The sequence below is a fragment of the Arvicola amphibius genome, chromosome 11 (genome assembly GCF_903992535.2).
Source record: "Arvicola amphibius chromosome 11, mArvAmp1.2, whole genome shotgun sequence".
NCBI classification, from domain to species: domain Eukaryota; kingdom Metazoa; phylum Chordata; class Mammalia; order Rodentia; family Cricetidae; genus Arvicola; species Arvicola amphibius.
Window position 1 is genome coordinate 62,211,302 of NC_052057.2, and position 27,844 is coordinate 62,239,145.

General features: G+C 40.9%; 1 protein-coding gene across 2 annotated transcripts in view; it reads right to left on the reverse strand.

Moving 5' to 3' along the window:
* Zbtb10 (zinc finger and BTB domain containing 10) overlaps positions 1–27,313 on the reverse strand; it is a 33,376-nt gene extending 6,063 nt beyond the window's left edge. For both annotated transcript variants that reach the window (XM_038348102.1, XM_038348101.1), the window contains exons 1-3: positions 26,323–27,313; positions 12,887–13,769; positions 3,049–3,147 (exon numbers count right to left, since the gene is read on the reverse strand). In XM_038348102.1, the coding sequence (XP_038204030.1) occupies positions 3,049–3,147; positions 12,887–13,769; positions 26,323–27,279 (1,939 nt within the window). In that variant the 5' untranslated portion in view covers positions 27,280–27,313. The remainder of the gene's footprint in view (positions 1–3,048; positions 3,148–12,886; positions 13,770–26,322) is intronic.
* Positions 27,314–27,844: the final 531 nt, after the last annotated feature.

Below are 27,844 nucleotides of genomic sequence, written 5' to 3' on the forward strand. Positions count from 1 at the left end.
ATAGAGAAATCCTGTCTTGAAAATCACCAAAAAAAACAAAGAAAACAAAAAACAAAAAACAAAGAAAACAAAGAATACCCCTCTCGGGCTATAAATACCCAATGCTGTTGATCTCCAAACTAGTGGGACATGGGACAGGGAGGGGAATGGAATGGCAGCCTGGGGCAGTCAACCTTTCAATTTCCACTTTCCCATTTCTAAACTGAGCTGGGGCTTTATGATTCCTATTTCTTACCTGTGTACAAAACAAATTACAGTTGCTTTCTAGGACAGCAAGACCTGTCTTACCTTTGTGCTTCTAGTGTTTAACATAAATGACCTTTACCTATCTGTTGAATAAATATTTTAGAAAGCCAACATGTACTTGATATTTTTAACTTGTTCAATGTACTTCAAAAGTTGACCTCAGAAATCATTTTAGATCTGCTAAAATTCAAATAAATAACACCGACTACATACAGACAGAAAATATTTATAACAATAAACTAACAATGCAAGATTAGAATTAAATTTAAAAAACCACACACTTCCAATTCCATGCTTCTCTGTATTTACCATTCATGACTAACAGAAATACACACTTAGGGAGACCGCGCAGTGGATTAAGACCCTTGCCGCCAAGCACTATCAATTGACCGACTCCCTGGGACCCACATGGTAGAGAAAGTCAGTTCCCAGTTGTCTTCTGACCTTAGTGCCACATTGTGTACACACAAGAAAATCAAAGTATTTTTTAAAACATTAAAAAATATTTACAATTCAAATTAAGAAACCCTCACTCCAAATTTCATAGAAGACTTCTAATTCTTAATATTAGCAAAGATAACTTGTAGAAATTATGTGGAGCTGTAATTCAACATACCTAAGAGTTAATAGGTCTATTTCAAACATATACTTAATGTTCACTAATATCTTTGGTATATCATTCCACAGATTGAGGAGAAAACAGTTGAGATCAAACTCATCAAAAGGGCGACCTATGACACAACTCTGGAATCCAGAAGAGCCAGCTTGATTAGCATGTGCCAGACCAAAATTCCCCCAAGGGAAATAACTCTAAATCAAAGATTTACTCTTAAAAATTAAACAAATAAAATGGCTCATTTTCCACAGAAAGCTGTTTGTGTATTGTTTTACAGTTTTACATTCTTGAACTTAATTTCTAAACCAAAAAATTGGGTTCTAAGACAGTAGTAATTCTCTGTACAATCAATAAATAAGTAATTCATTTAAAAGATCTTCAAAATTCTCTATTGCTCAAAAAAAAAAAAAAAAAAAAATCCAAAGGCATGCTGGGCACTTGGGGGATAGGGACAGGAAGATCTGAGTTCCAGGCCAGCCAGGGCTACATAGTGTGACCTGACTCAAGCAAAACAAAACAAAAAGGTGTCTCTCAGAAGCACAGGGTATGGCCAGCATATTCAAGGCCCTGTATTTGGTCTCCAGCACCTGAAAGGGAGTGGCAGGAGCCAATAACTTTTACAAGCAGTGCCACCTGTTCTTCCACCATTAATTTTTAAAAGTTCAAATACGAAGTTGAATTTACATCTATATGTCACCTTTAAATGTTAATATTTTGCCCCTTTTCTTTTGTGCATTTTATCCACTATTGTAACATGTACTTTTTGCTTTATGCCTAAATACAATACATATATACTATACACAAATAAAAATGCGTGTATGTATGTATGTATGTATGTGTATATATATATATATATATATATATATATATATATATATATAAACATTCTTCTACAAAACCAGATGTACACAAATTTTATATTGAATATTGCTAACAAATACACAGCCACATTTCTAACTTCTTCCTAAAAGGGCAAAAGCCATCAAGACCATACTGTATTGAATTCAGTCTCCTTTCCTCTAGTGGTTCCTTTGTATGGTCTTTCTTTCCAGCCATTAGGGCTTGGACTGCCTGCTGTCTTTTTAAATTTTCTCCTCACAGATAAGATTCAGGTTAAACATTGTTCAAAAATACTACCTAGGTTGCTGTGTACCCAAAAGTGTATCACATCAATTGGTTCACAGCATTTCATTAAGCTGTTTTCAATCACAGTCATTCTAAATAGTTGGTTATATTAATGCTCCTCAGATCTCATTAGTGTATCCATACCTCTTCCTTCCTGGTAAGGTAGGTATGCACATACACAAAATGTAACAATTAAAAAAAAAACTTTACAGAGAATTAATTTTGAGGGTTACAATGTAGATTTCTGTTCAATTCTACCAACCTCTGTTTTTGACACGTTAAGTAATCTCTTTTATTCCATTTTATTTATGAGATGAATGTAATTCTCTCTCTCTCTCTCTCTCTCTCTCTCTCTCTCTCTCTCTCTCCCTCCCTCCCTCCCTCCCTCCCTCCCTCCCTCTCCCTCCCTCACCTCAAACTCACAGATATCCACCTGACTCAGCCTCCTGAGTGCTGGGATTAAAGGCGTGTGCCACCACTGCCCGGCTAGATTTTTGCCTTTATACACATCAAGGCTTTCCCAAAGTATAACTGATTTAAATACCACTATTTATCAACATTTCTTTTAAATTTATTTTGTATTATTTTTTTATTGTGTATGTCTGTATGTATGTGTAACATAAATGCAGGTACTCCTAAAGGCCATGTGCCTTTAGTTGGAATTATAGATGTTGGTGAGCCACTGGGTATGGGTGCTGGGAATTACAGTGGTCTTAATTGCTGAGCTATCTCTACAGTCCCTTTCAACATTTTCTATAACCATCAATGATCAGAATTATTTTAAAAAACTAAGTAAAATACACTAGACAACCATTGTGATAATTACCCTTTCAATTCCATCAATTAGCTGGCAGCAAGTTATAAGCTCCATTAAACCAGGCAATATTTAAATGTTTAAAAATACTGATTAAGTCCTCTCAAACAAAACCAAAAATATCAATTTGTATTTACCAAGTTCCTAAAGTCATCACAACCTTAACTAATCACAGACTGGTCTCACTAGCACTCCACAGTCCTCAGATCCTTAGATATGTTCTTGCTAAAAATCTTACTGTACCTACCAGCATCACCTGCATCTTGACCACTGCAGGCTTCAGCCAATAAATTTGTGTTCACGGTCCTATCAGCATCAGGCCCTGAGAGTAGTGCACCGTCCAAATCTGAAAATGATACAAGAAGTTTATTTACAACGACAGCATTAACAACTCACCCAAGAACACTAGTTTCTTTCTAGACCTCTTTTGATGCAGACCAGTTAAGAGGCCTTTCAGTATTGTGTATCCACATGTGCAATCCTACAAGCCAGAGAGGTATCGCTACAACAGTACAAACAAATGTAAACTCCAGGCGAAGCAAAGACTCTAACTTTCCTACTGTCGAAAATGAACGCCCTCCAAATAATTGTTAAATAAACGTAACACTCTATGTACCTAATGTGTGCCAAGAGTATGAAGTTGCAGAGTCTCTCCTCTTACCATGGGTTCCAGGACTTAAATTCAGGATGCCAGACCTGTGTAGCAATCTCTTACAAGTCTTCTCACCAGTCCTGTGTTATTTCTGACTTGCCGTTAATTGTGAAAACTGTGCTACTATGTGAAAATACTTTTAATTAAATGTTTCTTTGTGATGCTGAGGATTTAACCAGGGCCCTGTAGGTCCTAAACATCCTAGGTAATACTACCTTCTTTACAATTCATCATGTAAGATGAGACAGAACATACTGAAAACAATAACATCATTTTACTTTTTGTATGAATATAATGCCTGAACGCATGTATGTGCACTATGTGTGTGCCCATTTGAACTCCTGGAACTAGAGTTACAGATAGTTGTATGCCATGATGTGGGTGTCAGATAATGAGAAACAAAGCCAAGAATAAGACCATGAAAGGAACCCTGAATTATTTTTAATCCCATTTACAAAGTATTTATAACACTCTTAGGATAATACTTGGAAGATTAACAGGGCAGGTGGAAAGAAGGAAGGCTTGTGTTGGGAATAAAAGAATGGGGGAATGTTTTAAGAAATGTGACTATAACATGGAAGAGTGAGAAATAGAGTAAGAATTATTTTTAGGGGGTAAAAGTAACATCTTTAAATGCTGCCAGAAGTCACTGAAAGATGTCAAGGATACTCAACATATCAACAATGAGAAGAATATTTTTAAGAATCCAGAACTTGGGGTGGAAAGAAGGCTCAGCAGTTAAGAGTACTGGCTGCTCTTTCAGGAGTCCTGAGTTTAATTCCCAGAAAACACCTGTTGGCTCACAACCACCTATAATGGGATCTGATGCCCTCTTCTGTCATTCAGGCACCCATACACATAATACATAAAATAAAATCTCTAAAAAGAAGACTCTAGAACTCCAGGTCGGAGTATTCAGGAGAACAGTGCTAAGTGTGCTAGACTTGAACCAGTAATTCCAACCCCTGAGAGATGAAGACAGGAGAACTGACCTGAGTTTGTGAACTGATGACACAATTTCAAACCCCAGGACCTACATGAAATGTGCAGTGTGTCTGCAACCCAGTAACCAAGCACTGTTTTGGCACCAAGAAGACTGTTGGGCATTGCTAGCCAAGTTCAATGACAGATCCTGTCTCTCAGGGGACAGATGAGCAGGACACAGCACCCTCAATACCAATACTCTCAAAAAGATTAGGGTATAAACTGGCAGCAGAAAAAAATTTAAAAATAGCAAAATTCCATTGCACAAGAACTCTTAGAGACTGTGATCTATACAAGTTTCATTTTCATATAAACATATCCATAATTTATTACCATGGCATATAAAAAAGCATGCAGTTACTTAAAAGCAAGCCCTTTATTTATCATAAAGAAAACAGCTATTTTTCTCTTTCCTATTCAGTAATTTCATTTACAACATAAATGTTTTAACTTCTAGTTTCTTAGCATCCTAAAAACTTGTTTTCCTTCACCCAAACTCACTCATTCAAGTGACTGACTGCCCTGTCTTGTTTACACTGGGCTCCACATAGTTTCTTCTTCTCACTATTCAAAGACATATTTCTGTCAACAAATAGTCCTTAACTAGTTTCCTCAATACACTCTAATTCTAATTAAACAGATCAAACCTCTACCTGAGAAACCTCTGCTGCCCAAGTCATAAAACAAATTTCACAACTCACTATCTGGCATACAAATATATAATCTAGCCCTAAATCTACCTCACCTCTCATCCATTCACTATGTCTTCTATCCTCTTGTCCATGCACTCCAGTTTCTTGCTACCCTGCCATTGAATATCTTAGTTCCTCTCACAACAAATTCCCCCACAACACCATACCAACTCTCACTGCATTCTCTCCCAAATCTTTTCTGGGCTGTCAGCCCACCTTCCACACTGGAACCTTTCTCATGATTCCTAAGCACCCAATAGATCATGAATTACTACTTACAAATTAGTTTCAGGTAAGATATTCTTAGTCTTAACCTCTAGAATGTGCTTGATATCTTGAGATGTAAATTTTGTTTCCTGACTCTTTATGATGTGGAAAGTATCATTTGTTATACTGTAACTTTTTTCAAATAGTACAGCTTTGAGAACAAAAAAATTTCAAATACTCCGGCTGGAGTGTGATAGCTCAGTTACTTATAAACCAGTGCTGATAAAATGGAGACAGGCAGATCTCTGATATTGCCTTACCAGCCAATCCAGCTCACTTGGCAAAGCAGGTTCCAAGCAAGTGAGACTCATTTTAAAAACAGAAAAGGGGGTGGAAATAAGGTGGATGTGCACACCTGTCTACCTGCAGACATGGATATTCAAAACAGGAAACAGCCAAGCAGTGGTGGTGCACACCTTTAACCCCAGCACTCAGGAGGCGGAGGCAGGTGGATCTCTGTTGAGTTCTAGGCCAGTCTGGTCTATAGGGCGAGTTCTGGACAGCTTGGGCTATTACATAGAGAAACTGTCTTGAAACAAAACAAAACAAAACAAAACAAAACAAAACAAAACAAAACAAAACAAAACAGGAGAGATGCTTCTGTGGTTAAGAACAACTGGCTGCTCTACCAGAGGACGTGGGTTCAATTCCCAGCATCCACATAAAGGATCATGATCATTTTCAATTTTCAGTTTTTGTCTAGCTTCCATGGACACCAACCATGCACATAAAAAACTGACATACATGCAGACAAAACACTCAATGCAAAAATTAAAAAGGAGATAAATTCAACAGTCTGGTCAACTCACTATATTGCTGTCAGAGCTAATAGTATTATATAAACTTGAGGGGTAGGATGATATGATAGATACACAAAGCACCCAGTTTGCCTTGCATTACCAAAACACAACTACTACTTCTCCAAACTTAGAAGTCCACATTAATAATATTCAGACAACTTATCGCCTGCAGCAAACAAATCACATAAGGCTTCTTTCTTCAGCTTCTATAGCTTCACCTCTGTTCCCTGGGGTTTCTTACTTGCAGGCTGTAACCACCAATACACCCAAATGAAATGGGAAAGGAAGGAAACCAGAATTGAAGAGTCTATATAACTCTTGCACCTGAGAGGCAGAGGCAGGGAGATCAGTTCAAAGCCAGTCTCAACAGCCAGAGATCATTTCCAAAATGAAAAATAAAAATAAAAAATATCAAGAGCCAAATTCATGGGGGGGGGGGGGGAAGAATGGCAGACACTTTCACTGTTCCATCTCCTAAGTATTTAAAAATTCTTATTTAGTAAGATTTCATAGCCCAATAACTACTTTTAAAGTGAGCAGTAAACTTTCCTTTTGGGGGGGTTGGAAGAGGTGCATTTTTCACAACATAAGCTTTAACAAATGATGCCCTTAAGTGTTGCCTGAACATCTAGAATGGAGTCTAGTCCATAAACGGAGAGACACACTTTAGTCCAACAACCCACTGGAATATATAGGCAGCACCCTGCAACCACAACGTGCAGACTGCAAAGTAGTGGTTGAGGGTGAAAACTACATAACCAGACCTTGTCACAACAGAAACATATCTATGACAAAATTTAAGACAAAACATTAAAATATACAAAAACATTTGGTTAACAAAATTAATTTTCTTTAAAAATTGGGGATCTTGGACACTCTTACATAATTTCTAAATTCTGAGCTGTTTGCTTTCCTCCTTTCCCATTAGAGAAGTTGTTCGAGGTACACTAGGGGATTTTTAAGAAACAAAACCATACCTAAAACATTTCAATCAAAGCAAACTCCACAGTTCTAGACTCCACTCTGAACAGTTCATACAAGAGGTTCTATTACAAGGTCAAAACAGTATGAGGGCTCAGAAATGCCCAACATAAAACTATTTTAATGGCATGTGAACTATCTCAGTGGGTAAAGGCATGACCTGTGTTCAGGCTCTGTGAGTTACACAGTAGGAGAACAGACGCTCCATAAACTGACCTTTGACTTCCACACACAAGAAGGTATATAAATATATGTGCGTATGCACACAAATGTGTTAATTTTTAAAGAATATGTATGATTTAGAAAGCATTTCAGAATTTTGCAATACCCAAAGTAATAATGAACAATAATTATTACCATAAATATAGGACAGAAATGCTGACTAGCATATAACTAAAAGTTTCCTGTAATTAGAATTACTAGTTATTTTGGATACATGCTTTATTAAGATTCCCTAAAGGTATGTACTTTGAGCACTGCTTCCTCAAAACTGTTTTCTAAATATCAAATTATATACTATTTCACTAAAAAAAATATTAAGAATGTGAGGCTAGTGTCAGTGAGATGGCCCAGTGGGCAAAGATGCTTACTACTGCCCAAGTCTGTTGCCCTGAGTTGGTTCCCTGGAACCCATGAGGTGGAAGGTAAGGACTAGCTCCTGCAAACTGTCCTATTTCCAAATGCATACTGTGGTAACCTTACATATGCAACATGCAAAATAAATGTAATAAAAGACACAGGTTGGGGTAGCACATGTCATTTACCAAAATGCTTCAGAAGCTGAGGCAAGGGGATCACAAGTTCAAGGTCTTCATGAACTACACACAAAGTTCAATGAAGGCCAGGACATCTTACTATTAGCCTGTGCCTAAATGCGTACTTCATAAGTAAAGCTCTTCAAAGAAAGCCAGCCTACAAATCACAATCCCAGAGAACCTAGACAACAATGAGGACCCTAAGAGAGACATACACAGATCTAATCTACATGGGAAGTAGAAAAAGACAAGATCTCCTGAGTACATTGGGAGCATGGGGACCTTGGGAGAGGGTTGAAGGGGAGGGGAGAGGCAGGGAGGGGAGCAGAGAAAAATGTAGAGCTCAACAAAAATCAAAAAAATAAGTAAAGCTCTTGCCTTGCATTCACAGCACCCCGTGTTTAAAACACAATGCTGAAAAAATAAATTAGTAACTAAATTTTAAATCTTAATTTATCCAATTTAGTTAGAATTTAATGTCCAGTAACAAATCAGTTAAAAAAAAACAAATTAAAAATCATTGGAACTCTTTTATTTAATTGGCAAGTTTTCAGTTTTTAGCCTATAAATCCAATACGAAAGGACAAAAATTTAAAATCCTCGATTCCCCCTCATGTATTCCTGTGTATAGATATGTCAAATAAAATGTGCTACTTTAAAGAGTCAAAATGTAAGCCTCAATATAACCTCCAGAAAAATGTTAGGAGATGCAATACCAGCTTCAACATTACAACGGGACAAGAAGACACATCTTTAGAGCTGCAGTTACAAACTATAGACTTACGACCTGGAGGAAGTCACGTTTCCTTTACAGGTATTCATAAGTCTAAATGTGCCAAGCATTGATTTTTAGATTTCAAAATATTCACTAGCACTTTTTAGTTGTTTGTAATAGGAGCTTTAAATTCATGCAAAAACATTTCACTATTTTTTCATTTTTCTTATATAGAAATTTATGAACAAATTTTCAGGTTCAGAACGAATTTTTTAAAGATCTTAGCATGAGACATGAACCTGAAGAATCCTTTTACTGTGGAATAATCTTAGGAAAGGACTTTACCTTAATAAACACACAGATTTGTTTTGTTGGTAAGAACTTCCCTACAAATTTCAATTCTCTATATTCAACAGAGAAGTATAGACACTTAAACGTGAGTTCAGAAGTATTTAAATTTCTAATCCAATTAAAGGGTTTAAAAACTATGTCCAAATTACACTACAAAAACAGAATAAGGGTATTCCAGAAGTTAATTTTGGCTTAATATAATGGCAACTTCTATTAACACTTATCATATACACAGGCTGCTTAAGGTCATCTTTGTCAGCATTCAAGCAAGCCACGCTATGTAAACCAATTATCTGCATTTGGCAGAAAGCACACAGCACTGGAAAACTGTTATAAATAACTTCAAAAGTCTTTCCCAACTTTAAGGGCACTAGACGTGACCATGGTAGATAACTGTGCATGTATACTTTTTGCTTAATTTCCATATGCCCTTGTAAGAAAATAGAATGCATTTTTAAAGAATAAAGATACTCACAATCTTAACCAAGTCAATCAGACCAATCACACTCATGAAATGGGGAGTCAGTTTTAATGTCTAACTGAATCTGGGCTCTTACTCCATCACCAGTTGACATGCAGCTTATCATCATGAAGCCAAATTTGTGACTGAAGCCAAGTTCAGGCACCAAAGCGCTATAAATGATGCAAAAGCATGACATTTATTATTTTTAGGATGAGATAAACTGACACATTAAACTGCCAGCAGTTTTTGGTGCTTGCTAAAATAATTGCTTTTTTTCTTTTTTTTTAAAGTCATTCCAATTTTATGTGGTAGTTTCTCTGTTTTTTTGTTTGTTTGTTTGTTTGTTTCTCTGTAGGTTTCTTCTCTGTAGCTAGAGCTTGTCCTGGAACTAGCTCTCTTAGACTAGGCTGACCTTTAACTCAAGAGATCAGCCTGCCTTTGACTCCTGAGTGCTGGGACTAAAGGCATGCGTCATCACTGTTAGGCTTTCATAAGAACAAGATTTGTTCTAATTAGTTCTGCCATCACCCAAAAAAAATACCTGCTTGTTTTCCAAAAGGTTTTTTTATTATATTCATGTTTCAGTGGTTTAGGGTGGGTGGGTGTGTAAATATACATTTTTAAAACACTCTAGCTACTACCACGTTGGAATACATTACCATTTTTGAATTGTTAATACACAAAGTGCCAGCTGAGGCACTAGATAAAAACTGCCTCAGAGGTAGGAATGTTGGCACACCCTTATAATTTCAGGACTTGGGAGGTGGAACCAAGAGGATCAGGATGGATATAAAGGTGATATTCAACTACAATCAGGTCAGCCTGTGTTACATAAGGCTGTTTCAAAAGAGTCTCATCAGGGATTTGCTGATAAAACTGATATAAAATACAAGGAAAAAAAACAGCAGCAGGGCAGGGTGATGCACACCTTTAATAGCAGCACTTGGGAGGCAGAGGCAGGCATCTCTATGAGTGTGAGGATAACCTGGTATACATAGCGAGCTTCAGGACAGAGTTACAAGGGAAGACCCTGCAATATGCATGCGCATTCCCACACATTAATTTTTTAATTATAAACTGTTTGGCCTATTATTAACTAGTTCTTACATCTTCAATTAGCCAATAATTCTTGCCTATGTTTAGTCACTTGGCTTGGTACCTTCTCTTAGTAAGGTATTCTCATCTTGCTTCCTCTGCATCTGGCTTGTGACTGCATTTCTGCCTTTCCTCTTCCAGAATTCTACTCTGGTTGCCCCGCCTATACTTCCTGCCTGGCTACTGGCCAATCAGTGGTTAAGAATACTGGCTGTTCTTCTAGAGGACCTGGGTTCAATTCCCAGCACCTTCATGGCAGCTCACAACTCCAGTCCCAGGCAGGATATCTAAGGACCTCTTCTGGCCTTCACAGACACCACACACAAGCATGATACATAGATAGAGATGCAGGTGGAACATCCATGCACATAAAAGAAAAATGAATTTTAAAAAGATGTACAAGAGCCTTATCCAACAGCATTTCCCTTTTTTTTCTTTTCAAAGCAAGAACCCTGAATCTAATTTCCTTTGTTTAGCTTTTTTTCTGACCATTATCTATAACAACTTGTAACCAACACTCTAAACAAAGACAAACATTAATAACCCATTTTTTGCTAACATAGACAGTTCTAGGCTATTTCTTGCTAATTGGGGGCACTGATAATCTTGTGGGGACCCAAAGAAAATTTAGTATTATTCATTTCCACATCATTATTTCTACTAGTGAAAACTAAAATCCAAAAGGTCAAAACCCATTTCCTAGGCTTGCCTTCTGGAAAGAAAACAGTTGTGTGACGACGCGCAGGATAGCTCAGTGGGGAAAGGTGTTTGACTTGACAGCCTTACAACCCAAGTTTGATCCCTGGAACTTTCCTAAAAGTGAGAACAGTCCTTTGACTTTAACATGTGTGTGCTATGCTTTTACACACACACATACACATACACACACACACACACACACAGAATAAAAATAATAACTTTTAACAGAAAGTACTCCATCAAGATGGGCGGTGGTGGAGCACACTTTTAATCCCAACACTCGGGAGGTGGATCTCTGAGGCCAACCTGGTCTACAAGAGCTAGTTCCAGGACAGCTAGGACTGCAACAACAGAGAAACCCTGTCTGGGGAAGAGAAAAAACAAAACAAAACAACAACAACCAAAAATCCCCACTCCATCCTCATTATATAAATCACACACCAACAGGCATTCTTTTTTTGAGAGTGCCTGTGAGGGAACTTGCTATGTGGACCAGGCTGGCCTTGAACTCAAGAGATCTGTCTGCTTATGCCTCCCAAATGCCAGAGTATATGCAACCCTGCCAGTTCAAGCATGTTTTGAGGTAAAACAGGCATTTTCACACAAAATAGTGCACAAACTTAAAATATGGGAAAGCTCAACCCCCCCAAGATGCTTCAAAATTAGTAATAGCCAATTTAAGTCCATTTTATCTGTATTCTTTAGCACTCTTACTCCATTTTTAAAAAGGTCTTTACCACCAATATGGTGTGTGTATATACTCACTTAAGAATATAGTGAAAACAAAGGCCTCTTTGGCATATGTTTGGAAAGGAAAACTAAAATTCTTCAAAAACAAACAAGCCCCACCTCCTAAACTATACAAATTATATATAACGAGACTCAGGTGACAACTCAGAACCTCCTGCTTCTGAGGCCCTGTGCTAAGCAGAGCAGCTCTAAACAAATTAGAGTTCTCTGGATTGGCAAAATTCTATAGCAATAAATATGCTTAAATTAAAAAATGTTAACTAGATCCTACAAATATTTCAAAAAGACAAAGTGATTAACTCTCCACACAACAACTAAACACTCCCTTCTAGTCATGCTAAAACAGGGCAGAGGCTGCCCTGCAGGAGCCACTCTGAAGGGTCCAATTTAAGAGTTCAATCTAAAAATTTTCCAAATTGTTATAAAACAAAAGCAAGCTCTACAACCACTTTATTTTACTTTCAGTTAACTTATTTATTAACTGAAAGTTACTAAGACATTTACTACTTATAAGATAGAGCTCTTGTTTAATGAGCTGCCAAACAGTGATGTTCAACTGGCTAAGTTTATTAAATGCATTTCTGACTTAGAGACAGTTTCATCTTATGATGTGTTTACAGATATAACCTTATCCTAAGTCAAAAAGTATCTGTATATGCAATACTTAGTTATTAATAAGACAGGCAGTACTTTAGTTACTACCCAATCTAAAACTTTTAAACTCACATACATACCAACAAAAAAAACCCCCAAATTTGAGTACCCCTGTTCTTAATACTATTCATGATTAAACATTTTCCAACTAAAAACTAAATCTCAAAATGATTTTTGAAGTACAATCAGAATGAAAACTGAGGTACCTTTGCACACATGATAGTTACCTGGTTCTTCCTTGATGAGTAGGGCGTTGTTTTCTTCTGGATAGGCAACAGGTGGCTGCATCACTGAGCAATCTTCTACATTTGTTTCATTATTAGGTGGTATATTATAAACAAATCTCTTGGTAGTTTGGTTTTTCCTCCTTGCTTTGCCAGTCTCTTGAGAGCTCACATTATTCCAAATAAACACCTTTGTCTTAACTTGAGATTCATTTTCAGCCAATTCAGGAGAAGCATCCTGGACCCAGTTACTGTCATTCATCTGGTAGTTTTCTATTTGGCCCTCGTCGACATTACAAGCATCATTTTCAATTTTTATACTACTTGCCAAATTGGTAAGATTCCGTGTGGCCCAGAAGCTGGCAATCTTTGGATCCCTGGATGAGGTCAGGCCGTCTCTGTTAACTGGTTTCCTGTTGTTATAGTCCACCACCACAGATTCCGGAGCTTCTGATTTAATGCTTATATTTAAGGCATCTTTAATGAAATTACGGCAAGTTTGGACAACTTCACTCATTTGAAGGTAGCTGGCCACTGTCATCACTTCAATGGCATTTTGGCTTGTGAGCACCAGGTTCCCAGAATACAGGAAGTCCAAGATGACTGAAAAACCTTGAACTGCAGCAATATCTAAGTGGGTAGTATTGTTTTGGTTAGGGCTTTCTTTGTTTGAAACACAATATAAAGTCTTAAAGAAACGGCTGCCTGCAACCAGGATGTTCTTATGAGCTTTAAAGATTTTCCCGCTCACCACAATGCTGACATCACAAAGAATATCTTTCTTTCTCTGCTCATCTAGTTGACGAAGAAGTTGATAGCAATAAGAGTTCTCATTTGGCCTACTATTAAAGTCACAGTACCCCTCCTCTGACGGTATTTCTGACTCCTGTAATTGGAGGGAAAACATTAACATTAAATTTTATTTACATTTTAAAGCCCCCAACCCAAGGAAAACAAATGTAACTGTCAAAATAAATAGTTAAACACTCAAGTATATCAATTCATGGATAACTATATATTTTGAGACAGACATGTCCGCCATACTAAACACTGGGAGGAATGAACAGTGTGGTACGACTCACTAAATGAACACATCTTACTGAAGGATCAGGAGGACGTTATTGGTTTTGCTTTTCAAATATAAACTAGGGATATGAATTAAGAAACTTTAAAATGAAAAGAACAATTATTTTCTTAAAATTTTCATTTATGAGAGAATCAAATTAGTCTGTTTTATCTCTGATAGGAAAGCAGCCTTCCTCTTCTCATTAAACTTAAAATACTCAAGTTATAACACAGTAGGCATATCACCTTCCCTAACACTATTAGATAGTTAAAAGTTTAAGTCTGGGCAGACACTGACATAAACAGTTTAGGCCAATGAAGTTAATTAAATCTAAACTGGAAATGTTAAGACTGGCAGGAGAAAACCTGCTTTCACTATTGAGTATATTCGGTTATAATTCTAGTCAACTTTGATAATGTTTTCTCTTTAGTGTCACAAATACTATCTCATCAATAAGGTGATTACAAGTTCCTGAATTCAAGAGGCTTCAATATATATAAATTTTACTTCCCATGATGCAAACTGGTATTCATTATAGCTCTATTTAGCATGAGTCCCAGGGAGCAATTAAGCTAGACATTGTGGCTCGAGTCTATAGTCCTATCACTGGTGAAGCTGAGGCAGGATGATGAGGCGTTCAAGGACATCTGACTACACAGTGTGTTTGAGGTAAGAGGGACTGGGGCTGGGAGCTGAGTTCAATGCCCAGCACTGCAAGAAAAACAAAACATCATATGACATAGGGCTGGAGAGGTGGCTCAGTGGTTAAGAGCCCTAAATGCTCCTGGTATAGGAACTTGGTTATAAATTCCCAGCATACACAGGTGAGCTCACTACCATCTGTTAACTCCAGTTCCAACGGATACAGCACCCATCTTCTGGGTGCAGTGCAAATGTATCTCCCCAACACACACACAAACACAATCTTAAAAAAACTACATGATATAAGAGTATGATCTAATTTCAGAATGTGTGTCCTTTGGCAATTCAGTCTCCCTGAGGCCTCAAATGATAGCGATATTAACAACATTAGTTCTAATTAATAACTGTGGCTTCATTCAGGGAATATGTAGGCAGATGCTCCAGGCAGAGCTCTATATTCCCCACCAACTTCATACTGCTTTGCACTATTTCTGCACGCTTTCCAATCGTTAACAGTCAATAAATAAATAAAAATAAATAAAACCCACAAACGCCCAACAAAGCATTAGCATTCTAGCACACGAAGTGCTCCCAGGCCTGTGGACTGGTATGGACCTGGAAACCTGCGGCACAAATAGCTGCTAGAGTGGTGAGTGGACAGCACATAGAGACTCAACTGCAGCCTACCCTTGGTTTTCTGAGGCTATTCTACCACAGCAAACCTCCCAAGCCATTCTTTTACACCACAATCTTCTAGGCTGTACATTAGCTAATTCTCTTCAACTAAAACTCTGTCAGGAATAAAAACAAATCTATTTATTCATTAGAGTAAGTCTAACTTTTTGCTTTGAAAGAGAGTGAGGTTTCAAAAATTAGGGGATAGCTGAAGAATGCGTGGTACAATGAACTTTTAATCCCAGCACTAAGGCAGAGGCGAGTGATACACAGTGAGATGCTTAGTGATGGGTGCTTCCCCTCTTCCTGCATAGAATATGCATGCATGAATGAGGTCCACCCAGGTTCTAAGAGGTTATTTTTAAAATATGAATCTTGCATCTAAACCACATTACAAAATTTCCAAATATTTAGCATAAGTGTAAAAAAATTGACTTATGTAAATAAATGCAAAAGACAATTCTGAAAATGTCTATAATAAGCGCTATTACAACATACCTTCGAATAAAAGAACCAATCACACTGAACTGATAAAAACCTGGATCCTTTTATAAACAGACGACCTGAATAAAATTCATTAACTTACCAAAGCTCTCCACAGACAGTAGGAAACACGAAAGAGAAAGTTTTTCTGGTTGTTATTGTCATTTGTTTGTTTGTTTGTTTTGGTACAAACGTAGCTTTAAACTGTGAGTGTTGTATATCTGGCTAACAATGGACTCATTTGATTGGTTCCAAGTTCTACCTAGCAGGTATTACAGTAAAGGTTTGAATCTTGGAAGAAGTCAAAGTGTTTAACATTTGACAAATGTGGCAGCACTTCTATGAAGGCTCTGTGGAAGCAGTGAATTACCATTTAAAAGCAAACAACTGCCGAAAGTTTAAATAACAAGCAGTGTGACGCACAGACCTGTAATAACAGAATTGGGGAAGCCAAGGCGGGAAGTTTAGTTGAGGCCAGCCTGAAATAATATAGTTCAGCTAAAGTGTGGGTGCTGGGAAGGTGAACCCAGATTCCTCCGCAAGAGCAGCAAATGTTCCTAACCAATGAACCATCTCTCCTGATCCTCAAAGGGCTTTCTCAATAGCTGTTAGACATAGCATAAATCCTTCAGTAACACGCAGTGTAAAAAGAAGTATGTGTAAAAGCAGACATTGGTGTTATTCTATAGTTATAATGAGAAAACATGGTGGTTACAGGGTGTTTTGATTTGTACAGTATGGCTGTGTTGTAGGTATGCTTTTGACTGGGGATTTTTTTCATTTGTCATTTGTGTGACAAATGCAACAAACCTTACATAAATAGGTTACAGGACCCAGTGACGTAGCTTAGGACGGCTGCAATAATTAGATAGAACTACTGCCAATTATGGTTTTTACATTCTCCTTTTGGATGGGATCTTACTATGTTATTCCTTTAATTCTAGTTCCAGGGTATTCAACTCAGGGGTTAAGAGTACTGGCTGCTCTTTTAAAGGACCTGGGCTCAGGTTTAATTCCCAGCACCCACATGGCAGTTCACAACTATCTGTAACTCCAGTTCCAGAGGACACTGACATCCTCACACAGACATACATGTAAGCGAAACACTAATGCACGGATCTTTATATAAAGAATATAGGGTAAAAGCAGGGCAGGTGAATCTCTGTGAGTTCAAGGCCAGCCAAGTTTACAGAGCAAGTTCCAGAAAAACCTTGTCTCAAAAACAAAGAAAAGAAAAGAAAAAGAAAAAAGAGGGTAGGAGGATGAACATTCTAAACAAATGAGATATTTTATAAAGATAACCAAGATGGTCTATAGCATCCTTAAAATTCTAGATTTATTTATACGAGAACTACAAGGTGTCCAATGTCCATAAAGCACATATAAGCACTTATCACATTTCTCACATATAAATGCATCTCACTTCCATCAGATTTATAAACAAGCAGCACACGCCTGTAGGGAAGGAGAATCACAAGGTCAAGCCCTGGACTATATATAGGGCTGCAATAAATTAAATAATAGAGCTGAGCCTGATGACAAAGGCCTAAAATGGTGGCAGTGACTGGGTGTAGGTAGCTAAGGCAGGAGGATCTCAAATTCAAGACCTGTGTGGGTTTTAGTTTTTTGAGACAAGGTTTCTTTGTGTCGATTTGGCTGTCCTGGAACTTGTTATGTAGACCAGGCTAACCTCCAACTCACCACACAGACATGCCTATTTCTGCCTCCCAAGTATTGGGACTAAAAGCATTAACATACCCGGTCAAACTAAAAAGTATTTAAGAAAACTGTAACGCCTGCCTACCATAGCCCTAGGCTCAATCCCTGACACCACAGAAATAAATGAAAGTATATCTTTCAAAGGGGCAAGCGCCACTGCTATGGATGCATTACAGAATTTACGTGATAGGGTTTCTTTGTGTAGCCCTGGCTGTCCTGGAATCTGGTGTCGAACTCATAGCAAGCCATCCACCTGCCTCTGTCTCCCAAAAAGTAGGATGTGTGTGGTATGTGTGTGTGTGTGTGTTGGTGTGTTGGAACTCAGATCCAGGCTTAAAAAATTAGGTACAGTATTGGATTGGCCGACAGACTCAAGAGATAACTATGGTGAAGAAGGATCAATACTACAGAATTAAAACAAGAATTACTGTGACCAGTTAGGAACCTACTATTAACAGTATTAACACAGCAGCTCAATTGGCAGAGAGCTTGTCTGGCATGCATAAAGTCCTGTGTTTGATCCACAGCATTGCATAAAACTAGGCATAGAGGCAAACATCCACAACCCCATATGGGACAGGAAAATCATTAGTTCAAAATCATCCTCAATGACAAAGAATGAGTTCAGGGGCTGGAGAGAGATAGCTCAGTAGTTAAGAGAGAGCGTTTACTGCTCTTGCAGAAGAAGCAAGCTGGCTCAGTTCCCAGCACCCATACCATGTCTCACAGTCTGTAACGCCAGTTCCAGGGGATGGATCCTCCACCCTCTTCTAGCCTCAGCATATGCACTAGGTATGCATGTGGTTCCCATACATACATACACACACATACATACATACATATATGTAGGCAAATACACACATAAAATATTTTTACATTTTAAGAAAAAAGCATGAGGCCAGCCTTTACTACATGAGAACTTTTCTATTAAAAAAAAAGGTGTGTGTGTAATGTAAGGTATTTAGAGGGAAAAAGACAGATGTTAGTGGAAAATAAGACAGCCTAAGTGATGAGACATGGGAGAAAGAACAAAGAAGAATTCGTACTTTCACCATTCTTCCTTGAAGAACTATACTCCAACTTGCAGACCACTTCATAGAGCACTAGCCAAGTCACCTTACGGTGAAGGAGAAAAAGCTTAATTAAGCAATAAAACCTCATCATAGCTTATCAAATCATTAACAATAAAAATTAGCAAGCATTTTCTTTCTCACTCAAAATTTAGTCCTTTTATGATAATCAGATAGCAGAAAAAACAAATATTTTCAGCGATCATCAATATATAAACTTAAAGTATTAAAAATTCACTATTGTTTGTTTCAAGAACTCACTTGGAACAATATAGAGAGAAAATTTCTGCTTCTAAGTTTAAAAATAAAATCCAGTTTTTAGGATGTGAGAACAAACAAGGCCATAGCAAACACGAACCCAATCTTCTGGTGTTAGCAAATTCAACAGCTAATGGAAAAGACACAGCTCTCCTCTGTAGTCTGTCCTCTCCATGGTGGCCTTGTGGGGTGATGCTATTCTCTTAAACACCATCCCCAGAAATTCTACTTCTGTTTTGTTTATTTTGCTTAAGGCAGGGCTTCACTATGTAGAGCTGTGGCTGGCCTGGAATTAACTATGTAGACCAATTCAAAGATCTGGCTCGGCGTAGTGGAATGCCACACCCACTATCAATTCTAATTCTGTGTTTGGGGAATGAGAAGGTGAGTGTCAGGTGATTAATACCCTGGCATCTTTGGTAATCAATTATATATGCATTATCCCAGCTTCCTTCTCAAATTCTAAACCTATATGTGCATTATGCTGGTGTCTCCAGGAGCACATACACATCTGATTCTCCCCTACTTAAAATGGTGTTGTTGCCCATTTGCTAACAGAATACAATGCAATTCTTTTATTTTCAATTGGTTTGACTGAGACAGGGTCTCACTCTGAACTCCCACAAACTTCCTGCTCATAACAATATCTAGGATGGTAGGTATGTTCTACTGTTCCTTACAACACCACCTTTATTGCATGAAAAAGATCCTTCAAGATCTGGTGATCTACCCATTAAAACCTCATTTGTCACCCTGCTCGGGAATTAATCCATCTCTCAGGCATAGCAGCACCATTTTCACTCTCCTGCTGCTGCTTCCTTCCACATGCAACGGCGTAACACCCTTTCCTCCTTGGTCAAAACCCAAGTTAGCAGGAAGGACTCATCAGCCTGAATGGTAGTATCTTCATTTTTTTTAAAAATATTTATTTATTTATTATGTATACAGTATTCTTCCTGCAGGCCTCATTACAGATGGTTGTGAGCCACCATGTGTTTGCTGGGAATTGAACTCAGGACCTTTGGAAGAGCAGGCAATGCTCTTAACCGCTGAGCCATCTCTCCAGCCCCAGTGTCTTCATTTTTTAAGTTTTTATTTTTATTTTATGTACACATGTGTCTGTGTGAGGGTGGTAGTTCTTGGAGTTACAGACAGTTGCCATGTGGGTGCTGGGATCTGAACCTGGGTCCTCTGGAAGAGCAGCCAGTGCTTTTAATTGCTGAGCCTTCTGTCTAATCCCCAATGGTCTCTATTTCTACATGGTCACATTTCACTGCGGCTGCTGCTTGAGGGCAAGGAAGTCTTTCAGGTTTATCTCATGTCTTGTACCCACCTAATATAGGAGAAAGATGCCCCTTCTAGATATATAATAATTATAATTCCACAAAAAGGAAATAAACGAGCTTTTATGAATCAATTACAAATTATACAATGGTAATTTGATGGATCACAGCCTCATCTTTCATACTAACTTTCCCTCTCAGAAGACTTTCAAGGGCTGAGGAGGCATGGATCATTTGCTTAACATATATCAGGCCCAGTGTTCAATGCAGAATACACCAGTTGTGGTGTTAGAAGTCTTGCACCTCAGTGTTCAGGAGGTGGAGTCAGGAGTTCATTCTCAGCTATACAGAATATGAAAGTATATTTGGGATACATGAGCGCCTAACTTAAAGACTTTCAGGATCCACAAGATGTCTCAGCAGCTAAGAGCACAGTTTGACATTAGATCCCACTGTAGGAAGGAGAACGGACTTCTGAAAGCTGTCTTCTCCATACACACTCCCACACACACCACATATGTACACACGGAACACAATAAAAAAGACTTTCAGAATTCTTCCTAAGTTGTTAAAAACTAGCCAACCAAGTAAGAGTAAACACCAAGCAACCTTTGGGACTTCCCGTTTCCAAAGCAAAGGCTGGCAGCCCTACCTCACCTTCCTCTTCTCCACCTGACAGCAATGCACTGCAACCAGTAATTTCAATCACAGCACTAGGCTGGATCCACTGTTTAATTTCTGGAAAGGTTAACTAAACTTACAATAATAATAATTTGGGTGCATGTTGTAGGCTTAGCAGACTGCAGAGAGTTGACAGAACGAGTGATTTGGGCTCTGAGAATTTCACAATTGGGTAGAAAGTGCTCTGAACCAAGCTACAGTGGTAATCACTGTAATTAAAGCAATTTTAAAATCTTTCTGGGCCAAATGGCCAAATTCTGAATGAGATAGTTCTTGAAATTGATTCTGACACACTTCAGCACCAAACCAGTAAGTTTGTCTCGCAGACACTTTCTAAAGGAGGGTCCCCTTTTACTAACAAAGCCTCAATACAGATTCACAGAGGATCTTAAGGAATCCTCCCCAGGGGCTGTGGCTATAGACCAGTGGCACTTGACTAGCTAAGTATCCATGAGGCCGAGGATCAAAAGACTCCCCCAAATAACCTCTCCCCATCTAGAAACTACAGGGAAACCCTGTCTCGAAAAACCAAAAAAAAAAAAAAAAAAAACCTCTCCCCAAACCAGGCATGGTATTCCCATCTGTAGTTTCAGCAACAGCGACAGAGGCGGCAGTACAAGAATTTGAAGCCAGGGCCCCAGATTGCCAAGCTGGTAAGAGTGCTTATCACACAGCCTGACAGCTAGTAGTGCAACCCTTAGAAGGTCACAGCTGAGAGACTAGCATCTACAAAGCTGTCCTCCAAACCTCCACATACATATACACAACCGTTTTAAAAATAAGGGTTTGAGGCCAGCCAAGAAACCCTGCCTCAAAAACAACAACGAAACCACAAACTACTGCCACCACCAAAACATTTCTTCTTAGCAGTCCTTAATAACTAAGAAGACAAACATGAACTCCAAGTGCAGTAATACTCTCCTAGAGTTCCAATCACTGGAGGCTTGGAGTTCAACCAGCCTGACCACCACCACCACCACCACCAAAAACCTCAAAGAACTTTTCCTATTTTTATAAAGCATGAGAAACAGGTCCTAGCAGGGAACATGTCTCTAATACCAACAGCTCAGGAGGCTGAAGCAGGAAGATCACAGGTGCAAGGTCTTGTAGGGAAAGAGCTGCAGGCAGCCTAGGGGGGATACCTGGTGAGGGGCGAGAGGGCAGCTAAAGATAAACTTCAGTGGTAACGCTCTGATCTAGCTTGTGAGAACCTCTAGCTTCAGCTCCAGTACCTGACCTCCAAGGAATGAGAAGTAGAATAATAGAAGTAAACTTTAGTAATGAACTAATACCTGCCTGAATTCTCAAAACTCCAGCAGGAAAGAGTGATGGCACATTCCTTTAACCCTAGCAACTCGTGGGAGCTCAAGGCCAGTCTAGTCTACACAGTGAGTTTCAGACCATCCATGACTATGTCTCAAAACACTAATGAACAAAAACTCCAGCATGGTACAAGCTCGGAATCCTGGCACTTAAACCGGAGTACTGGGATCTCCTGTAGGATACTAGCCTGTACTACAAAGCACAGTAAAATCCTGTCTTTAAAAACACAAGGGGCTGGAGAGATGGCTCAGCACTTGCTCCTCTTTCCCAAAGGGCTGGAATTTCATTACGACCACCCACATCAGGTGATTCACAAAAGCCCCTGGACTGAGTCCAGGGGGTTCTCATGTCTCTGACTTCCTCAAGCACCTGCACTTATGTGTACATAGCCACCTCACACCCCATACACACATCTACACATAATAAAAATGAAAATTAAAAACTTACAACATACAGTCTTTTAATAGAAAAAAGAGGCCTTCAGGTGCAGCTCGGTGGTATAGTGCTTGCCTAGCATAAATGAGGCCTTGGATTCGATCCTCAGTTGTGAAAGAAATGAGAGCTGGGTGTGTTGACACTCAGCACTCAGGTGGCAGTTAGGCGGATCTGCTTTAGAGGCCAGTCCGATGTAGAGTTCCAGACTGCTGGGGCTTCAGTGAAACCTTGTGGGGGTAGAGGAAAGGAACGGAGGGAAGGAGAGAGGGAATAAGGAAGCAGGGTAGTATGGTGGTTCTTCAAGTCTACAACTGAAGAACTCCACAAACAGGCAGGGTGACATGAATTCAAGGTCAGTCTGAGCTACAAAGTGAATCCCTGTCTCAAAAAAAGAAAAAACCTCCAGAGGGAGGAAGTAAATCTAGCTTACAGGGTCTAACTATGTAGCCTTGAGATCCTGCTGCCTCTAGTTCTGGGGAGTTTGCCATCATGCCCAAGTCAAACTCAATTCTTGCCTAAATTCTAGAACTCTCAAACAGTGTTAAGACTGTGTCTTGTCTTGCCAGGTGGTGGCACACGCCTTTAATCCCAGTACACCTTTAATCCCAGCTCTCAGGGAGCCAGAGGCGGGTGGATCTCTGTTGAGTTTGAGGTTAGCCTAGTCTACAAAGTGAATTCCAACTGGCTCCAAAGCTACACAGTGAAACCCTGTCTCTAAAATACAAAATAAAAAAGACTGTCTTGGGTAGCCCAGGCTAACACACACACACACACACACACACACACACACACACACACACATCCAAGAGCTAGAATTACAGGCATAAGGTAAAATTTATTTGTACATAAGAACATTTTTTGTATGCATATGCATCACATTCATCTTTCATGCCTGTTGGAGCCCCTGACAGGAATTAGGGATGGTTGTGAGGCATTGAGTAGGTGATGTCAATCAAACCCTATCTCTGAAGAGCAACAAGTGAATAATAACCACTTAACCACTGAGCCATCTCTTCGGGCACCATTTCATTTTTTAAATAAGAAAGCTAATACAAGATACTCTGTGAAACTTATGAATGCCCAGGCTGATGATGGGCCTTGGTCTTAGGAAGTACGAATCAAGGGCAACACCATGACAAAGTGGCTTCAAAACTGATGACACTGAGAGACTCTGAGGCCAACCTGTGCTAAAAGAGACCCTCCTGAAATAAAATTTAAAAAAAGGTAAAAGAGGACACTGATGAGCAAGAGACCAGAAAATAAAGAAATCTTGGGCCTGGGGTGTGAAGCTTAGCAGTAAGAGCCTAGCAAGTGTAAGGTCCCAGATTAGATACCCAGCACTGCTTAAATCAATTTAAAGCTTCAGCGGGGTGTGGTGGAAATGCCTGTAGTACTAACATCTGAGAAACAGGTAGAGGACCAAAGAAGGGTGAGGCCAACCAGGTACTATCTTAGTTTAGTAAAATAAGTATGACAATAAATAGGGCTAGTGTTTACTAATTATGTGTAGATGTTTATAAGACTTTTCCTACAGAAAAAGTGGAGGATTAGGACTCAAGACCGACCCTAGGCCCTTACGGACTGTCTTACACTGCCTCCTAAAGGTAAGGAAAGGTGACAGCGCAATAACCACCACAACAAAACAGCAAATTCTGCTCAGAGTACTAGGAAACTGTCACTAACATTACCAAGGGAAAGTTTCAGGTGGCTTTTTTTTTTTGAAGAGCAAGCTATCTTCAAAACTAAGGTTAGCTACAAATTAAGAAAAATGATTGAAGATCAATTCAAAGTGGCAACACCTAAAATTCAATCAAGGAGACTAATATATAACCCCTAAGGATTTAACAGAATGCCCTAAAAAAGTAGATATCTCCTAGATCACATTAAAAGGCACTGTCATTAAGGGGATGGGAAGGGATAGGTCAGAGATCAAGTTTAGTAAATTTTGTTTTAACCTAGGAATAAGCTAAGATCCAGGTAAATGCCTGCAGGATACACCCATACTAGTTCTACCATAAGGTTATCCAACTAACTCCCTCTCCCAGAGTTACGGATCACTGAGCAGCTTATTATAATTTTCAGTCCCATTCATGTTTGCCTACAGAACAGAATATTCTTGGTCCACTGTAGATTAAGAAAACACAATCCATTTTTTAAAGTTTAAAATTTTAAAATTTTTAAGTTTTTTTTAAGTTGTAAATACTAACCTACCAATATATGAAAAGCTCAGCTTTCCATTTTTACAAGCCACACACTTACCATCTTACTAAATACTTTCAGGTATCTATCACTTAACTCTTTAAGGCCTGAAATGCATCTTCTGTAAAACAGAATTACTGTCCAGAGTAATGAGAATGAGCCTGGCACACCTACAACAAGACAAATGTTAGTGCCTTCTCATCACAACATCCTTTATAGGCCCTAGTCTCAGCTGTCATCCAGGGTTTAAGGCAATTGACTAAAAATTTCTAGGCTTTACATTCTTTAAAAAATAAGTGACCTTCAGCCAGGCGTGGCGGCACACACCTTTAATCCCAGTAATCCCAGGCAGAGGCAAGGTGGGTCTGAGTTTGAGATCAGCCTGGTAAACAGAATGAGTTCCAGGGCAGACAAAGTTACATAGCGAGACCCTCGTCTCAAAAAACAGTGATCTTCCTTGTAAGATTTAGGAAAAGTAATTTCTGCAAATATCAAAGTCAATCCAAACAAACCCCATTTCCCTGCCTTCTGGGGAAAACAAACAAACATACTTTTAAACCTAAAGTTACTTGTGAGCCTAATAAACTACATAGTGTACTATGATGAGCAACAGGCTCGTTCCCATCAACACCACAGTGAGGTACTAATACCTGAATGTTGACTTCCTAAAAATCAATGACTAGCTAGCAATACAAAAGGCTGACACCACAGGTCGTCTGAGTCATAAAAAGGAGAACTGATCAGTATCTGTTTGACTTTGAAAGGGCTATCAAAATGATTAGGTTATTATAAGACTGTTTTAAGAAAAGAATTGCTTTGTAACTCAGGACTGCCGGTTTTCCAGGGAGCGAATGATGTCCAATCACTTCACACTAAACATTTCCAAAGCCGAGCTTAACTCTTCATGTAAGCTACCCTGAACAAAGTTTGTGAAAGGGGTAATGAGTGTCTTAGAGGAGAAATACGGAAAAAGCAAGCAACTAAAACTAAAGTTATTACTTTACCAAGAGCGTTCAAGTTTAACAGACACCGTAAAATTACTCACGTTATTCAGCTACCTCCACATTTACATATGCCTCTCATATTTCACATTATCTCGACCTGACATGAGAATTTAAGAGGGGACTGCCAGTAGCACCAAAGCTGAAGGAAACTGCTTAAATCCATTCCTCGGGCTACTTCTAGCACTTTCGTGTGTACCAGCACAAGGCTGTTCTAAAATCTGCTCTGATTAAAAAAAAACAAAACAAAAAACTTTTTGACTGAAAGTCAATCCTAAAGTTAAAATCTCTTTCGGATTCAATCTTCTAGACAAACGCTTAGTCATTAAAAAAAAAAAAATCCAGCGCTATCTAATATTAGAGAACTGTCGTTCCACCCCTCCCCCAATACATCCACAACTTTGGAAAACTTTGTTCCCAGGCTTTCTAAACCCCTACGCAGAAGCTCCCCCGAACCTCTCTCGATGGGAACGACGCCTTCACCCGGAGGATCTTTATTTTTTCTTTATCCGCTGTAGTTTTAGTCTTTCTCACTGATAAACCTTTCCCGAAAGAGCTCCAAAAATTAAAAGAAAAAAAAAAGCAGGAGCAGGATCTACTGTACCTGGGCGTTGGCTTCGTGGAGTTTGTGCTCGGTGGAGACGTGGTGCCTGAGAAGCAGGGTCTTCTTGTAGTTGCGGGTACCTCGCGAAAGCTCGTCGTGCCCCACCGGGGACAGGTCCGCGCCGCCGCCATCCTCGGGGGGCTTGTGGCACCAGCCGCAAAACATGAGGCCGGTATCCCTGGAGTAGCGCAGCCACGGGAAGTCCTTGAGCCAAGAGGTCTGGAAGGAGCACTGGAGCTTCTGCAGGAGGGACTTGGGCCTCGCGAGCGGGAAGTGCTGGACAGCCTCTCCGTCGCCAGCTCCCACACCGCTGCCCTCCGCGTCGTCCCCGCCATCGCCTCCCGACCGCCTGCTGCTGCCGCAGCTGCCGCCTTCCGCCCCACTGCCGTCGCCCGGGCTCGCCCCCTCCTCCTCGTCCTCCGTGCTGTCGCTCAGGGACGCGCCGTCCTGCATCAACTCCTTCCCCTCCAGCGCGTCCAGCTCCAGCTCCACGGCCGCCGGCCCGCGCCCATTGAAATGCCTGAGGGGCCACGCCGAGGTCTCCGGGCGGCCGCGGCTGCTGCCATTGTTGCCGAGACCCCCGGCGCCTCCCCCGCGGAAGGCCAGAGTCCGACGGTTCCTTTCCGCTAGCAGGGGGCCCCCCGCGCCGCCGCCCAGCGAGGCGGGGCCGCCCGCGTCCTGAGGGAGCAGCAACTCCTTGGCGTCCTCGGCGGCGGTCGCCCCGGCGGAGGCCTCCGAGTCCTGGGGCTCCAGGCCCTCCGAGTCCATTTCCTCGTCGGCCCCGCGCCCATTGGGCTGCTGCGGCGCGGGCGGTGCGGGCTGTCGCGGCGGCGGCTGCGGAGGCCAAGCCGAGGCCTCCCCGCCGGCGTTATTGTTCGTGGGGCCGCCGCCGCCGCCGGTGATCAACCCGCCTCCTCGGAACGCCAGCGTCCTGCGGTTCATCTCACTGAACGACATGGCGCGCGCCGCCGCCGCCCGGTGCCTCGGCTCGCACCCGGCCTCGGGCCGCGTCCCGCGCGCTCGCCGCGGCTCCCCCAACGTCTCGCCCCCGCCCCCGCCCCCGCCCCCGGCGCTGCGCCGCTCCGCGCTGCGCTCCCGCCGGCCCGGCCTCACCCTCCCGCCGGCTGGCGCTCGCTCCCGGGCCGCCGCACGCGTCCGCCGCCGCCGCCGCTGTCCCGGCCGCGTCCTCTCCGCCCCGCCCCGCCCCGCCGCGCTCCGGGCAGCGTCTCCCGCGGGAGAGGTGGGCGGGCGGCGGAGCGGCGAGCCGGGGCGCGTGCGGCCTTCGAAGTTGAGGAGGAGTGCGGGCGGGCGGGCGCCCCTCTGCTGCCCCGCTTCAGCGCCGCGCGCGCACACCGGCCCGCCAACAGCTCTCCGTCCTCGGGGGAGCCGCGCCGCCGACGCCGGTTGCCGAGGCGCGGACGCGAGAGGCGCGCTAAGCCGCCGGGCTCGGCCACATAGCGAGCCGACAATAAAGCCGGCGGAGCGTTTCCGTCCGACCAGGCCCTGGCGGAGGTCGAATGGC